We start from the raw sequence: 16984 nt of genomic DNA, 5'->3' as shown, positions 1-16984 counted from the left end.
AAGAACCACATTAAGTAGGGAACCATCCACCCCAACCAATTTTGTACAGAACAATTTGTTCAACTGCCCTGGAGTCTCTGCTGAGATGGACTTGCCTGAGTTGCCAGCTCCCAAGCCCTTAAAGGAAAATCATCCCATTGCTACCAGGAATGATGGCTCCTGGCACTGGGTGGCCCTCATCTGCCTTCCCTCTAGGGCTGCTACATCACCCAGTGTTAGAAGGTGGTGACTTTACCCTTTCAGCATCAAGCATTTGGGAGCACTCCCAGGGGAGCACTTAAACTAGTGCTTTCACTGCTACATCAGAATCACCTAGAAGCTTGCTCAGAAACGCATGTTCCTAGATGAATTTTCACCCTGAGACAAGTACGTATGGGATGGGATTCAGGGCACTTAGATGTCCACGCAGCATCCTTGCCCCCGGGCAATTTTTGAGTCTGAGGACCCCTGACCCGTTCAAAAAGGAATTTCTATTTCAACCTAATCTTCAAAGAACGCTGTCCACTTCCTCTACGAGGATTTCCCTGGTGGTCCAGTGGTTAAGAATCTGCCTGCCAAAGCAGGGGACATGGGTTTGATCCCTGGTTCGGGAAGATTTCACGTGCTGCAGGGCAACTAAGCCCACAGGCTGCAACTGCTAAAGCCCATGTGTCTAGAGCCCATGTTCCACAGCAAGAGAAGCCAGCACAATAAGAAGGCCTCGAACCCCAACTAGAGCAAGCCCATTCTCAGCACGAAGACCCATAAATGAACACATCTTCCTCTGTTAGAAGGGAGAAGTCTGTGCCTCCTTAACTCTCTCTGATTTGCCAGGGAGAGGGGTGGGGGTGGAGGGAGGTGATGGAGACGTGTCTGGAGGGCCCAGCCCAGCAATCGTAACCATCATTTCCTGACAGATAAGTAAGAATGAACCTGAAAGCACCCCTCTGACCCTTCCCAGCAGTTTAGAGACCCTCCAAAAACTGAGGAAGGAGCAGAGGAAACTCACATTTCTTGAGTGTTGCCTTAATGGTCGGGGAGCGAGTGATGAGAATGAAGACACAACATGAAATCTGGTGCAGTGGGTCAGGGCATGCAGCCTCTACTGGACTGAGGTGCAGCGTCCACTCGGGAGTCCAGGTTTTATACCTAATTGCAGACTGCAAGACTGTCTTTGATCTTATCTTTCTCAGGACACTACACCGACATAGGCCAGATCTTGTTTTACCCGAGACTGGTCCCTTCTGGGCTAGTCTCGGGAACAATCAGCAAGTGTGTCGGCAGTGTTCATGTGTGACACCAAACTGGTGTTCCAAGGTCCACGCTTTCATGATCCCAGTCATACTCCCGTCTGGGGCTGGCCTTCAGGTTCGTAGCAAGGAGATTGTTCTTAAGAAAAACACAGTTTCTTAATATATGATGCTGTTTATCCAGGTGATATTTCTGTGAAATTTCTCAAGGCCGTGAAAGATCATTTTAGGAATTCCCACTATCAGTTCAGTTCAGTCGCTCAGTCGTATCCGACTCTCTGCGACCCCGTGAATCACAGCACGCCAGGCCTCCCTGTCCATCACCAACTCCCGGAGTTCACTTAAACTCATGTCCATCGAGTCGGTGATGCCATCCAGCCATCGCATTCTCTGTCATCCCCTTCTCCTCCTGCCCCCAATCCCTCCCAGCATCAGAGTCTTTTCCAGTGAGTCAACTCGTCGCATGAGGTGGCCAAAGTATTGAAGTTTCAGCTTTAGCATCAGTCCTTCCAGGGAACACCCAGGATTGATCTTCTTTAGAATGGACTGGTTGGATCTCCTTGCAGTCCAAGGGATTCTCAAGAGTCTTCTCCAACACCACAGTTCAAAAGCATCAATTCTTCGGCGATCAGCTTTCTTCACAGTCCAATTCTCACATCCATACATGACCATGGGAAAAACCATAGTCTTGACTAGACGGACCTTGGTTGGCAAAGTAATGTCTCTGATTTTTAATATGCTATCTAGGTTGGTCATAACTTTCTTTCCAAGGAGTAAGCGTCTTTTAATTTCCTGGCTGCAATCAGCATCTGCAGTGATTTTAGAGCCCCCCAAAATAAAGTCTGACACAGTTTCCACTGTTTCCCCATCTATTTCCCATGAAGTGATGGGACCAGATGCCATGATCTTTGTTTTCTGAATGTTGAGCTTCAAGCCAACTTTTTCACTCTCCTCTTTCACTTTCATCAAGAGGCTTTTTAGTTCCTCTTCACTTTCTGCCATAAGGGTGGTGTCATCTGCATATCTGAGGTTATTGATATTTCTCCCGGCAATCTTGATTCCAGCTTGTGCTTCCTCCAGCCCAAGGTTCCACATGATGTACTCTGCATATAAGTTAAAAAAGCAGGGTGACAACATACAGCCTTGACGTACTCCTTTTCCATTTGGAACCAGTCCGTTGTTCCATGTCCAGTTCTGACTGTTGCTTCTTGACCTTCATACAGGTTTCTCAAGAGGCAGGTCAGGTGGTCTGGTATTCCCATCTCTTTCAGAATCTTCCACAGTTTGTTGTGATCCACACAATCAAAGGCTTTGGCATAGTCAATAAAGCAGAAATAGATGTTTTTCTGGAACTCTTTTGCTTTCTCCATGATCCAGCGGATGCTGGCAATTTGATCTCTGGTTCCTCTGCCTTTTCTAAAACCAGCTGGAACATCTGGAAGTTCATGGTCCATGTATTTTCCTGGGAAAATAACACAAAGTGTTTACTGTTTCCTACTATCTTATCTTCCCTCCACATTCTACCTGGAGTCCACTGCCTATTCCCAGGCAGAATTAATCCCTTCCCCACTGCTTCTCACTCTCCAGAGTACTCTGCCCCCACCCTCCTAGATTAGAGCATTTTTCTGGCATATATACTGAACTGAGTGACTGAACTATATATATATATATATATATATATAGAGAGAGAGAGAGAGAGAGCAATGCATTTTACCTTGTGATGCTCCCTGTGCTATGGCTTCCAGCATTACAAAAGCCATAAAAGCTAAGTGGTTTTCCAGCAGTATTTCTGATTGAAAGCAGATGCCCTGCATTTAGCCTTGGTACATAGCAAAGCATCTCAGGATGCTGCTTTTTACACGAAGGCAATCCAGATCCCCTCCTTTCTGATGTCAGAGAATGGATAGGTATTTTTCAGAAGGTTTAAAGGATTTTTTTTTTCTGGTTCTTTCAGTTCAGTTCAGTTTAGTCGCTCAGTCGTGTCCAACTCTTTCCGACCCCATGAATCACAGCACACCAGGCCTCCCTGTCCATCACCAACTCCCGGAGTTCACTTAAACTCATGTCCATCGAGTCGGTGATGCCATCCAGCCATCTCATTCTCTGTCCTCCCCTTCTCCTCCTGCCCCCAATCCCTCCCAGCATCAGAGTCTTTTCCAGTGAGTCAACTCGTCGCATGAGGTGGCCAAAGTATTGGAGTTTCAGCTTTAGCAACAGTCCTTCCAATGAACACCCAGGATTGATCTCCTTTAGAATGGACTGGTTGGATCTCCTTTCTGGTTCTTTCAGTCTGGATTTTTAGAAGAGCTCCCACCTCCAATTGCCCCCCAATTTCTCCTCACTTCTAATCCATCTCCCACCCTGATTCCACAGAGATCTTCCTGAAAACCCAGACCTGTTCATTCCTCTTCCTTCAGAAAGAAGTTCAACCTCCATCTTGCTGTGGTTTCCAAAGCCTTCTCCTCTCTTTCGTAGGGCTCCACTCTGCAAGGTGCCCTTTTGTTCTAGCCACGCTGCACTCCTTGACTCTCTGAAACTCTTCACTCAAGCTTTGGTTTCTGCTGTTCCCTCTGCCTGGAATGCCACTCTTCCCACTTTGGCCTCTCAAAATCCCACCTAGCCCTCAAAACCTACTCAAGTGCCAGCTCCCTGCTGCGTGACTATGAGCAAGGCACTGACCCACTCTGAGCCACAGCTTGTTCATCTTCAAAAAGAGGATTCAACCAAAGGACAGGTGAAAGAAGAGAAAGTAGAATGCTTGAACAATAATCTCCAGCCCCCAACTCCATCTTCAGTCTCTTTTTATACACAGCTAAAGCTGAAACTCCAATACTTTGGCCACCTCATGCGACGAGTTGACTCACTGGAAAAGACTCTGATGCTGGGAGGGATTAGGGGCAGGAGGAGAAGGGGACAACAGAGAATGAGATGGCTGGATGGCATCACCGACTCAATGGTCTTGAGTTTGAGTGAACTCCAGGAGCTGGTGATGGACAGAGCAGCCTGGCGTGCTGTGATTCATGGGGTCTCAAAGAGACAGACACGACTGAGTGACTGAACTGAACTGAAATGAGAGCACACTATGCATTCATTATCACCCCCAACAGACTAAGAGGTCTTGGGGGTCAGGGGGCTGCACTTTAGACGTGCCTGGCACAAAGCATCTCTGCAATGGATATGTCGATTCATTTCCGTCTCACTGCTAATCAGATCCACATAATTCACAGGCCAGTTGCTTGTGAGAGATTGAATCAAAATAAATGAACTCAGAGGTCAGAATGATCTGACCTTAAACCCTAGCTGTGTGACTTTAAGCAAGATATTGTTTTTGTTTTTGCCATGCCCACAGCATATGGGTTTAGTTCCCTGACCAGGAATGGAACCCACGCCCCCTGCATAGGAAGCATCCAGTCTTAACCACTGGATCACTAGGGAAGTTCCCAAAGCAAGAAAGACATTTTAAAATTTCCTGATCTGGAGAATGAGGATGGCAACACCTCTGTGGAAACAACCTTACTTCATGGGGTTGCTCAGAGGACTAAGTACACTAACATTTAAGAGAACAACTATTATCATTATTCTTAGGATGCCATCAAGCGTTTGGTTTGGGCTTTCCCAGCCTTGGCAACTGGCGAGCTGAACAGCTGAGCTCAGTGGTCTTGGAGGTCTTGGAAACTGGCCCAACGCTCCCACGACCCAGGGCGACATTGTAATTCTCATGGGCCCTAGGTAATTTTGGCTTTGTGGACCTTTCTCCACTAAATAATAAAATGAATATTATTTTAGGACTGCATTGGTTAAAGACGAGTATAACCCAAGCAGAATTCATTATTATATACTGCTTCTTATTATATTCATTTTCTTCTTTTGAAAGAAATTAAAGTTAAGGAATTCCCTGGCAATTCAGTAGTTAGGACTTGGTGCTTTCACTTCATAGGCCATTCAAGGTGACAACAAAAGAAAGAAAGAAATGAAAATTCAAACATTTTTCATGGAGTCCTGAAATTATGGGGGGCCCTGGGCATCGCACCTCCTGTGCAGGATGGAGAAGTCAGTCTTAGCCTTCAGTCTCTGAAGTAACCTCTTGAATGTCAGCTCAAACCAGGCTCCCTCTCACTGGTCTTCTTCAGCTATTTCTGGGATCTTTGCACAAATTCGTCCTTTTTCCTGGAACTCTCCCCCTGCCTTTCTCCCTCTGAGAGCAATAGAACTCCCTTACAATACAGCTCACTGTGCTGTACCCCCAGTTTCTGATCCAGCATCTCCTGGGTGGGACCCAAGAGTCTATCCATTTTTAACAGCACACAGATGCTGCTGATGTGGAAGGTCGCGGCTTCTCCAAGGGCCACACTTCAAGCACAGCAGCTTTCCGGGTCAGCTCGGATACCAGTCTCTCTGGGAAGCCTTCTCTGATTTACTTCTCCCTCACATGCTCCCCAGGGACTAAGGGCTTCATCTAGGTAAGTAGGTGTTGGGTAAACATGTGTGGACTGCTGTTCAGAAAAACTTAACCAACTTCACCTCCTAGCAACGGTGAGTACGAATGTTAGAATTCTCTCAAGTCACCAGCACTGCATTCTCCCCCTTTCCCCCTTTCCAACAATTGTCAATTTCAGAATTCTTCCTTTAGCTCTTGTCTTTGAGGGAAAGCAGGAAAAAGCTCCGAGCGACCAGGAAGGCGGGGCCTTAAGCTCCGAGCGACCAGGAAGGCGGGGCCTTAAGCCCCACTAACCCTGCCCCCACGCCTCGCCCCGCCCCGCGAGCCCCGCCCCGCCCCTATCTTCCGCCTGCGGCTCTCGGTCCCGCCCTGCGTCCTAAGCCAGGCCCCGCCTCCCTCCCCGCCCCAGGCCCGGAGCTGCTCTGCGCATGCTCGTCTGGCAGACTTCCCTGGGAGGCGTTACGGGCAGGAAGCGAGCTCTCCCCGGGACAATGTCGCGACCCGGCCCTCCCCTGGAACCAGTCAGGTAAGGCCTCCCCGACCCCTGGCACCCCGAGCTGTTGATCACTGCGTGGCCGGACAGGTTGCAGGCCATGGGTGGCCGGAGCCTTCTGGCTACTTGTTGCGGGTCCCGCCTGCCCGCCTTCCGGAGCACTACGCTCCGGACGCTGACCTCTTTTGGCGGCTCGCAGGGTACCCGGGCCTTCGCGCCTTCCCCCGCTCAAGACAGAGCCGGGTTTGCACATTTGCGGGGCGCACAGCCCCCAAGGGCTTCCCTCTTCTGCTCGCCGAGCTTCAGCCGTCGAACAGCAAGCCCGCCCCAGGCAACTCCCGATTTAAAGTCCACGGTCTGCTTCCAGCCTCAGTTTTGCAAACTCTCTGAGCCTGGAACGTGATCGTGTTTTCACCTTAATGAGAAAAGCATGGAAAGGTGAGAAGAGCCCATGCCCATAATGGGGATGGCTGCTACTGTCCGTGTTTACCTGGCGATTACTCCAAGCACCAGCTCCTTAAGTGGACGGTTTTGCAGACTGTTGCTTCTGCTGGTCCCTGTGGTCAGTTCTGGGCACCACACTTTTAAGCAGTCCCTCACATTCCTGGTCGGAATTTCCAGTTTCCTTTTCTGGACACTGGCCTGTGTGCACTAGGATGTGCTCTGGAATACCAGCATTCCTGTGACTCTTTTCAGGCCATTTGGGCATTTTCAACACCCACTGCAGTTTCCTAACTACATTATTGAGCATCCTACCTCCTAGAAAGAGGCAAGAAATAGCAGACATCTCTGGCAAGCAGCTATGCATCTAAGGACGAGACATTTAAATGGCAGCCACAGAACTTTATCATTTAATCCTTACAAACATCCTCAACATGTCACACATCAGAAAAGGGGGGCTTAGAGAGGTCAGTCCTAACACTTTGAAACCAGTCTGGCTCACTTAAACACCTGCTTTTGCCCCTTACGCAAAACTGCCTTAACCCATAGTTATGGATTCAGAGAACTAAATTTCAAGTCTAAATACTTGGATTTTACTAAGTCACAAGTGGTGCCAGCAGTCTATGTTGTAACACGCCCTCTGGGTGACTCTGTTGCTGCATAAGTTTGGGAGCCAGTGTTATAAGGTATTTGAAGACACAGGTTTGATAATATGACATAAGGGCCAGGTTAAGAGAAAGCCCTTAGGACCGTGTAACCTTTGTAACAATGAACTTGCTCTGCAAATCTGTCTTCCTGAGTATTACTGTGGGTTTCAGCACTGAACTGTTGCACCATTGAAAGAATATTTTTACCATCGTTCAAAATTAATTTAGATTTTAAAGTGAACTCAGGTACTAAACTGGGTTCTTAGTAATTTTTGCCTCATTTTATCTTACCAAAAGTCACATGATTTGGGTAGAGTCGGACACGACTGAAGTGACTTAGCAACAGCAGCATTGCTGTCATATTATTAAAAAGTACACTGAGACTAGAAATGATAAATACCAGAACACAGAACAAAGCAGAAACATCATCCAGTTTAGGAGCTTTTTATCATAACTCTGGTTACTAAACTGTGTGGTTTGTTTCCATTTTAGAAACAGTTTGATAGATGACGCTAAGGCCCGCTTAAAAAAGCATGACTTTGCAACGGAATATTCTCACTGTTCATCTAACAAATGTTCGATCCTTCTGCCATTGTTGGCTAAAGATGGGAAACTTTACCTGTTGTTCACCCTCCGGTCAGAGAAGGTAAATGATGAAAAGGTTCCTGACTTTAAGGTCTCAGGATGTTTGAAAACCCCTGAAATGTGGTCACTGGCACATAGTTTGAGGTTCCAGATTCTCAGTTGGACTTTCAGAGTTGTGATGTTCAAGGGGTACATGAAGCCACAGAATAATGTGGCTCCTTATGGAGAAGTTTTGGAAAGTAAAATAAGCAATTGAGCTAGCAAGTAATTTAAAATACTTTTATGCTAGGGTTTCTTATCCAGTCATTGCCATTTGGGCTGGATAATTCTTTGTTGTGAGAGTTACCCCGTACGTTATAGGATGTTTAACAACATCCCTGGCCTCTATCCACTGGAAGCCAGTATCACACACACACAGACAACACACACACTTTGTGACAACCACATATGTCTCCAGATATCGCCTACTCTCTGGGCAGGGATGGGGGCATAAAACCGCCCCCACCAAGAGCCACTGTTTTAGATTAATCCCACCCCAGGTTGAGTGTATGTGTGTATGTATCTGAATCACTTTGCTGTATACCAGAAACTAACACGACATCATAAATCAACTATACTTCAATTTTTAAAATATATTTTTTAAGTTTTTTAAGAAATAACATTTCATTTCAATTTTTAAAAATATTTTTAAAAATAGTTGCTTATAGCACTGTTCAGACTCATTGACAAGAAATCCTTCTGAAGCATTGTGCCCAGACCAGTAAGCAGTCGATAAAGGTTATCCATTCAAACCATTGCCCTTTTCATTATCCTTTTTTTCTGCCTTTTTTCCCCATCAGTGTAAATCTGTGTGTGTGTGTGTGGTATCTTTGGAGGGCAAGGAGAGAAAAATCAGAAGTGAGGATAGTTCTCCTAGTTCAATTTTTTTAAAGGACTCAAGTTAAAAAAAAGAAAAACTTTTCTTTTTGTTCTTATTCCCTACTTGTTGTCACAAATATGGGAATGGTCTCTGGCACAAGACAGAAATTCAGCACATACTTGTTGAATGAGTGGGTGGTACCAAACTTGGACTCCCACACGGCGGCTCTGTTCCTTCCATATCCAGCTGAGAAGGTCACCCGGAGAGGTCTGCTTTCCTGGAGGTAAGTGCGAACCTACAGACGCTGACGACGTGGCCACGGCTCTCCGTGAAGCCCAGGAGGAAGTGGGGCTGCGTCCTCATCAAGTGGAGGTGGTCTGCTGCCTGATGCCACTGCCGTTTGATGTAAGGCTGGGGGTGGAGCTGGCTTGCTTAGACTCGGGTGAGCTTGCAGTAGAAAGACTATCTTCAGGATCCCACGACCCTCAAGCATGTGGTACAGAGTCAAGAGACTGGCTCATGTGTGGACTTTGCCCCCACTGGGCTAAGAGGCCTTGGGCAAGCCCCACTTCCTGTCTGGGCTGCTCCTTCCCCATCCAGAAATGAAAGGGCTGAACGCCATCAGCGGTTTTCAGACTGGGTGCTGTGGAACCCTGTCGATTCCTCAGTGTTCTTTCACGGACATTCAGTTCACATTCATTTTTCTCCAGATGGGTTTATTTTTGAGAATTCTCTTGAAAAAAATAACACACACTTGAGCATGCCACATACCAAATTTTAGCCCCTCAGAGGCCACTGAAGGTGCTCATTTTTGCACACAGCATGGAACCAGGCTTCTCCATATCACATAGATTGAGCAATATCCTGAGATCTAGGGAAGCTGTTTAGAAACAGTCACTACTTGTCACTGCATTTCTGTTTGAAGCAGGATTTGATAGTATATACGAAACAAACAAACATACGAAAGGGGTCCTGGGACTGATAGAGCTGGACCTTCTTTCATATGAGCTGATGACAACACTCTCACTGTTATACTGACTGACTGTAGCAGGAGTGACGGGCCGAGCTGAGGCACTTCAGCTGTGTCCGATTCTTGGGGACCTCGTGGACTGTAGCCCGCCAGGCTCCTCTGTCTGTGGGATTCTCCAGGCAAGAATACTGGAGTGGGTTGCCATGCCTTCCTCCAAGGGATCTTCGCAACCCAAGGGTCAAACCCACGTCAGGAAGATCCCCTGGAGGAGGGCAGAAGGAGTAAATAAGGTAAATTTAAAGTTGCATAACAGAATTATTTGACTGGTCTGAAATTTTTCATACATACTTGTAATTTTAGAATGGTTACTGATTTCACAGAGTTCTCACGTAGCCATGCTCAGGTCCCGCTGTTACTGACATCGGACATCACCGTGGTACATTGGTGACAACCAAGAAATCAGTGTCAGCACTTTACCATCACTGAACTCCATGCTTTACTTGTCTTTTACCAATTTTTCTACTGATGCCCTCCCTTCTGTCCAGGATCTCACGTAGGACACTATGCTGTGCTTCGCTGCCGTGTCTCCTCACTGTCTGGTCTGTGCCAGTTTCTTAGACTGCCCTTGTTTTCATGGCCTTGACACTTGTGAGGGCCACAGGTCAGGTGTGTTCTTGCACGCTCCTCAATTTGTTTTATCTGATATTATTCTCCTGGTTAAGCTAAGGTCTCTTGAGAGTCCCTTGTACTGCAAGGAGATCCAACCAGTCCATTCTAAGGGAGATCAATCCTGGGTGTTCATTGGAAGGACTGATGCTAAAGCTGAAACTGCAATACTTTGGCCACCTCATGCGATGAGTTGACTCAGTGGAAAAGACTCTGATGCTGGGAAAGGTTGAAAATGCTAGTCACTGAATCTCCGAGCTGGCACACCAGCAAGTGGCTGGGAGACCACAGGGCAGTGTCTCCAGCTGCGGCTCAGGCCTCAGGCCGCTGGGGGCGGGAGGAGAAGGGGACGACAGAGAATGAGATGGCTGGATGGCATCACCGACTCTATGGACATGAGTTCAGTGAACTCCGGGAGTTGGTGATGGACAGGGAGGCCTGGCGTGCTGTGATTCATGGGGTCGCGGAGAGTCGGACATGACTGAGCGACTGAACTGAACTGAACTGAAGGGTTTGGGGGAAGAATAATATCCCAGAGGTGAACTTCACTCATCATCTTTCAGAATAGGTATAATTTTTTTAAAAAATAGTATTGGGCTTTCTTGTGAATTTTTTATGTCAAAGGAAGAATTCCACTGATGCATAAAAATTAGAAAGCCAGATTGCCCTTTGTGAAGATCAGTGATGCTGACATCTGTCTTAATTGGGTCCATTTTAAGAATAGAGAGGTCACCACTCCCAGGAGATTTAGCTTGGAAGAAGCTAAAGGCCATTCCATAAATGTGCCCTCAGTGAGAAGGAAATGAGACAGAGAGAAAAGTAACATGGGATTAAGACAAGACATGTGTCAGTTACTTTCTTCTGTGTTTTCTAACGGGAGCCCTTTTCAGGGGATAGCTGCAAATCTCCAGGGACATCTTAGAGATTTATTTTAGAACTTCCTTGACAAAACACATAATGGTTATAAGTTCCCCAAATGAGAGTAAGTCCATTTCCAAGGTGCCCAGGGCTACTGAGTTCACCCGTCAGGGGATTGCATACAACAGTCCTCCCAGGTGTGTGTGTGTGTTAAATGATCTGCTCCTGCTATAATGCCAGTCACACCACCAAGAAATTAGAATGAACAAAGGCTTTCAAGAAGGAAGTACTGTATTTACAAGTGCCTGTGAGGGTCGTTTTGTTTTTTGGACTTTGCAGATCTTTTAAATATGGTTCAAAAATGCCATTTATTTAATGCCTAGAAGCCTAATCTAATTCAGTCAGAATTCTAATTCTTGACTGGAGGTAATTTTCTCTCTTGGGGAACACACACAGGGCAATGCTTGGAGATGTTTTGGCATGTCACTGGCTTTTCCCCATGCCCGGTGTTAACCCTCCCAGGCCTTCCAGCCCCCAACCGACCTTCATACATGTCACTGTATCATACGTGTATGAGCTTCTCTCTGCAAAGGCCTCGAGGGACAGTTCTCCTTTTTCTCTGTGCGTAGCCCATAACTGCCAGTCTCCATCCTTTTCTTCGCTTCCTGAAGGCCCGATTCCTGTAACGTTTCAGTGGTGTGTCCTGACTTCTGAGGCTGTTTCTAATAGTCTGCAGCTTCTTCCAGGAGCCCTAAAGCCTGGCTCATCCTATGTCCAGAGAAGAAGCCAGTCTCTGTGGGATTTCAACTCGGCAAATGGGCAAAATCCAGGCTTTTATGGGTCCTGGGATGTCTGCCACATACCGCCTTTTTTTCCTGCCAGTTTAGACACCTGTGTTTTTAGACATAGGACGTGCAGAGCTGCTGCTTCATCCACAAGTTTCCACAGTCTCTCTTTGCTAAGCTTGAACCTTGTTGAGCGTGCCTGACTTCCCATCTAGAATGTTCAGTCTTAAATCAAGATCTCCCTTTGAGGCTTTGATTCTTTTTCTTTCCCGCACTAATTTCCTTAGACTCTGACATGCCAGTTCAAGGGCTGGCACTGGCTATGCAAAGTTCCTGCCCAGGCACCTGCCTAACAGGCGTGGCCCTGAGACCTCTGGAGGGCCTGAGCCGCAGCTGGAGACACTGCCCTGTGGTCTCCCAGCCACTTGCTGGTGTGCCAGCTCGGAGATTCACTGATTAGCATATTGATAGGACTTCAGCGCTGGACTCCAGCATGTGGTCAGCATGGGGTAGAATCCTGGCTTCTGCCAAGTGGGAACTGGGTGTGGCCATGGGCAAGTTATTTTCTGATCCAGTTGCCATTGGTAAAGCTTCTTCAGGAGCATGTTGTTATGAAGAACCTGAGGAAGGCTGATGGATTCTAGACAAGGGGCCCACATGGGCCTTGAGTGGAGAGAGCAGCCAAGGATGCACGCTGAGCAACACTCCAGGCTCTGTCCAGCTGCTTTCCTTCTTTTTTAAAAAAATTTATTTAATTGGAGGAAATTTGCTTTACAGTGTAGTGTGGGTTTCCACCATACAATCCATCAGTTCAGTCCGACTCTCCGCGACCCCATGAATCACAGCACGCCAGGCCTCCCTGTCCATCACCAACTCCCGGAATTCACTCAAACTCATGTCCACAGAGTCGGTGATGCCATCCAGCCATCTCATTCTCTATCGTCCCCTTCTCCTCCCACCGCCAACCCTTCCCAGCATCAGAGTCTTTTCCAGTGAGTCAACACGTCACATGAGATGGCCAAAGTGTTGCAGTTTCAGCTTTAGCATCAGTCCTTCCAATGAACACCCAGGATTGATCTCCCTTAGAATGGACTGGTTGGATCTCCTTGCAGTCCCAGGGATTCTCAAGAGTCTTCTCCAACATCACAGTTTAAAAGCATCAGTTCTTCGGTGATCAGCTTTTTTCACAGTCCAACTCTCACATCCATACATGACCACGGGAAAAACCATAGCCTTGACTAGACGGACCTTTGTTGGCAAAGTAATGTCTCTGCTTTTTAATATACTATCAAGGTTGGTCATAACTTTCCTTCCATGGAGTAAGCGTCTTTTAATTTCATGGCTGCAATCAGCATCTGCAGTGATTTTGGAGCCCAAAAAAATAAAGTCTGACACAGTTTCCACTGTTTCCCCATCTATTTCCCATGAAGTGATGGGACCAGATGCCATGATCTTTGTTTTCTGAATGTTGAGCTTCAAGCCAACCTCTTCACTCTCCTCCTTCACTTTCATCAAGAGGCTTTTGAGTTCTTCTTCACTTTCTGCCATAAGGGTAGTGTCATCTGCATATCTGAGGTTATTGATATTTCTCCCAGCAATCTTGATTCCAGCTTGTGCTTCTTCCAGCCCAGCGTTCCTCATGATGTACTCTGCATATAAGTTAAATAAGCAAGGTGAAAATATACAGCCTTGACGTACTCCTTTTCCTATTTGGAACCAGTCTGTTATTCCATGTCCAGTTCTGACTATTGCTTCCTGACCTGCATACAGGTTTCTCAAGAGGCAGGTCAGGTGGTCTGGGATTCCCATCTCTTTCAGAATTTTCCACAGTTTATTGTGATCCACACAGTCAAAGGCTTTGGCATAGTCAATGAAGCAGAAATAGATGTTTTTCTGGAACTCTGTTGCTTTCTCCATGATCCAGCAGATGTTAGCAATTTGATCTCTGGTGCCTCTGCCTTTTCTAAAACCTGCTTGAACATCTGGGAGTTCACGGTTCACATATTGCTGAAGCCTGGCTTGGAGAATTTTGAGCATGACTTTGCTAGCGTGTGAGATGAGTGCAATTGTGCGGTAGTTTGAGCATTCTTTGGCATTGCCTTTCTTTGGGATTGGAATGAAGACTGACCTTTTCCAGTCCTGTGGCCACTGCTGAGTTTTCCAAATTTGCTGGCATATTGAGTGCAACACTTTCACAGCATCATCTTTCAAGATTTGAAATAGCTCAACTGGAATTCCATCACCTCCACTAACGTTGTTCGTAGTGATGCTTTCTAAGGCCCACTTGACTTCACATTCCAAGATGTCTGGCTCTAGGTCAGTGATCACGTTATCGTGACTATCTTGGTCGTGAAGATCTTTTTTGTACAGTTCTTCTGTGTATTCTTGCCACCTCTTTTTAATATCTTCTGCTTCTGTTAGGTCCATACCATTTCTGTCCTTTATTGAGCCCATCTTTGCATGAAATGTTCCCTTGGAATCTCTAATTTTCTTGAAGAGATCTCTTATTTTTCCTATTCTGTTGTTTTCCTCTATTTCTTTGCATTGATCACTGAGGAAGGCTTTCTTATCTCTCCTTGCTATTCTTTGGAACTCTGCATTCAGATGCTTATACCTTTCCTTTTCTCCTTTGCTTTTCACTTCTCTTCTTTTCACAGCTATTTGTAAGGCCTCCTCAGACAGCCATTTTGCTTTACAACAACACAAATCAGCCGTATTTATACATGTATCACTTCCCTCTGGAGCCCTCTCCCATCGTGCCACCCATCTAGGTCGCCGCAGAGTGCCAGGTGGCCTCCGCGTGTTACACGGCAGCTCCTCGCCAGCTGTCTGACACATGGGAGTGTGCATTCGGCGCTGCTGCTTTCTGCAGTCGTCCCACCCTCTCCTTCCCGCTCTGTCCACAAGTCTGTTCTCTATATCTGCGGCTCCATTCCCTTCCTGCGGATAGGTTCATCAGTGCCGTTTTCCTCGATTCTGTATATATGCAGTAGTAGTCCTCTTAGGCTGTGTTTCTGACACACACCCTGTGGTCCTCTCCCAGTACTCATGCCCTCAGGCTCCTGGAGCCGCCCCCTTTCCCCCATAAGGCAGCACTGCCTTGGTTTACTCCTGGCCAGGCAGAGGCCGGGCATGAAAGCCCAGCCCCCTCATCATCTCCTGGGACAGACCGAGGTACACTTTATATCCCGGAGCTGCCCTCAGCATCCCTGCCTGGCTTTCCCCCTACCTATCTGTCTTCCCGGCTCCCACCCTCACCCCTTTGTCCTTGAGCTCTTCCTTAAGAAATCCCTGGCATCTGAGCCTTCATCTCAGTGACTGCTTGGGGCACCTTGTGACAGAAGAGGCTGTCCGGCAGGCCGAGCACAGTGAGGGCTGCTGCTGGGTCCGGGCCTCGGGGCGGCTCCCAACCCCATATGTCCCACCTTACGGACCTCTGGACTCCTCCACTCCTGGTCCAGATGTTGACTTGCATCCTTAATTCGGTTAACCATCTGAGTCATCGCTGCTCTTCAACATGCATTAGCTGCGCTCCCTCAAGACCTCCCAGAGGCTCATTGGTCCTCCTATAGGAGCCTAGCCCCACAGTGTCTCCTTGGATTTCCCCACTCACTTTCTCTCAGGAATTCCCTGATTCGTCTCCCTTTCTCATTCAAGGTCATGCTGCCCCCATCAGCTCCCGCACTACACCCCAGGGCTCCCCCGCAAGACTGCAGGTAGAATCTTTCATGTAACAGCACCCTGCATTCATTTCAGAACAGTGGTGGTTATAATAGAAATCTCCCTGCCAACTAGCCTCCTAGGCTCCTCTGTCCGTGAGATTCTCCAGGCAGGAATACTGGAGTACGTTGCCATTTCCTTCTCCAGGGGACCTTCTCGACCCAGGGATCGAACCCACGTCCCCTGTCTCCAATCTGCATTGGCAGGTGGATTCTTTACTACTGAGCCAGGGAAGCCCACACCTCCATGTAAGGGACATAAAGGACATAGAGGAAGTTTTATGTAACGGATTGCTTCAGCCTGTTAGCTCAGTTTAAGCAGAAGCAGCATGCGTTTAGACATACTTTTATTTTTTGAAACATGTAACCCTCACGTCTCAGTGTCTTCTGTGTCTGCTTTCAGAAGGATATGTGGGTAACGCCGGTTGTAGGATTTATAGACTCCAACTTTGAGGCCAGACCCAACCCGGATGAAGTTAAGAACGTGTTCCTGGTGCCTCTGGAGTACTTCCTGCATGCCTGTGTTTACCATCAGAGTTACCTGACACAGGGCGGTCGTCGTCTTATTGTTCACTGTTTTGAGTACACGGACCCTGAGGATGGCGCCACGTACCACATCCGGGGACTGACAGCAACGTGTGCCGTGTTTATTGCCTTAGTGATTTTGGGGGGAAAACCCTCCTTTGACGCTGACTTTAACCCCAGCCATTTGATTCCACCCTCTGAAGAGACCTTTCTGGAGCCTCAGAAACATGCTCTGAGCAAGTTATGATTTATGAGACCGACACCCAAATGACTCTCTGAGCAGCGTTCTTGTGGGCTTAGCCACGGAACAATGATTCGACCAGCTGTTGGAATTTGACAGGTGTGAATATTTTTATTGCAACTTGAAGGTAAAAAACCTTGCCTTTTTCCCAGTTGCCCTCTCCTGTCTGAAAAAAGTCTTTCAAAAGTAGAAAAATGTGTTTATACTATTGCATAGTTTCACCCCCAGTATGTGTAACAATACTTTTCTTAGAAAAGTGGTCCAGTGGCTAAGACTCTGAGCTCCCAAAGCATGGGGCCCAAGTTCAATCCCTGGGTGGAGAACTCAATGCTGGATGCTGCAGCCAAGACCCAGCACAGTCAAATAAATAAAATCAATATTTTAAAAATATTTATTGAATGTATGACCATGTGGCATTGATCTTATTTGTACGAGGTAGCCTCTCTCTCTCCCTCTGTTGTTAGATGTGACAGAAACTCCTGACCAGCCATCAGAACACATCCTCCTTCTCCTCAGCTATAGAGTTGA

The 16984-nt window shown here is 47.2% G+C and overlaps 1 protein-coding gene across 1 annotated transcript; it reads left to right on the top strand.

The window, feature by feature from the left end:
* The first annotated feature begins 6081 nt into the window (after positions 1 to 6081).
* On the top strand, positions 6082 to 16846 carry NUDT7 (nudix hydrolase 7). Its single transcript, XM_055413084.2, has 4 exons — positions 6082 to 6193; positions 7741 to 7894; positions 8939 to 9097; positions 16094 to 16846. The coding sequence occupies exons 1-4, from the start codon at positions 6096 to 6098 to the stop codon at positions 16460 to 16462; spliced, it is 780 nt and encodes a 259-aa protein (XP_055269059.2). The 5' UTR covers positions 6082 to 6095; the 3' UTR covers positions 16463 to 16846.
* Positions 16847 to 16984: the final 138 nt, after the last annotated feature.

This window comes from Moschus berezovskii, chromosome 22, assembly GCF_049115385.1.
Source record: "Moschus berezovskii isolate FMDL1 chromosome 22, NW_MosBer_1.0, whole genome shotgun sequence".
Lineage (NCBI taxonomy): Eukaryota > Metazoa > Chordata > Mammalia > Artiodactyla > Moschidae > Moschus > Moschus berezovskii.
The sequence above is the reverse complement of the archived record's forward strand: the minus strand, read 5'-3'. Positions and strand labels throughout refer to the sequence as shown.

What these genes read in the sequence shown, in the direction of transcription:
- NUDT7 (XM_055413084.2), top strand. Translation starts at nt 6,096, where the DNA reads ATGCTCGTCTGGCAGACTTCCCTGGGAGGCGTTACGGGCAGGAAGCGA. An exon ending in CCTCCCCTGGAACCAGTCAG is followed by an intron (nt 6,194 to 7,740) that starts GTAAGGCCTCCC and finishes TTTCCATTTTAG; the next exon opens with AAACAGTTTGATAGATGACG. An exon ending in TGATGCCACTGCCGTTTGAT is followed by an intron (nt 9,098 to 16,093) that starts GTAAGGCTGGGG and finishes GTCTGCTTTCAG; the next exon opens with AAGGATATGTGGGTAACGCC.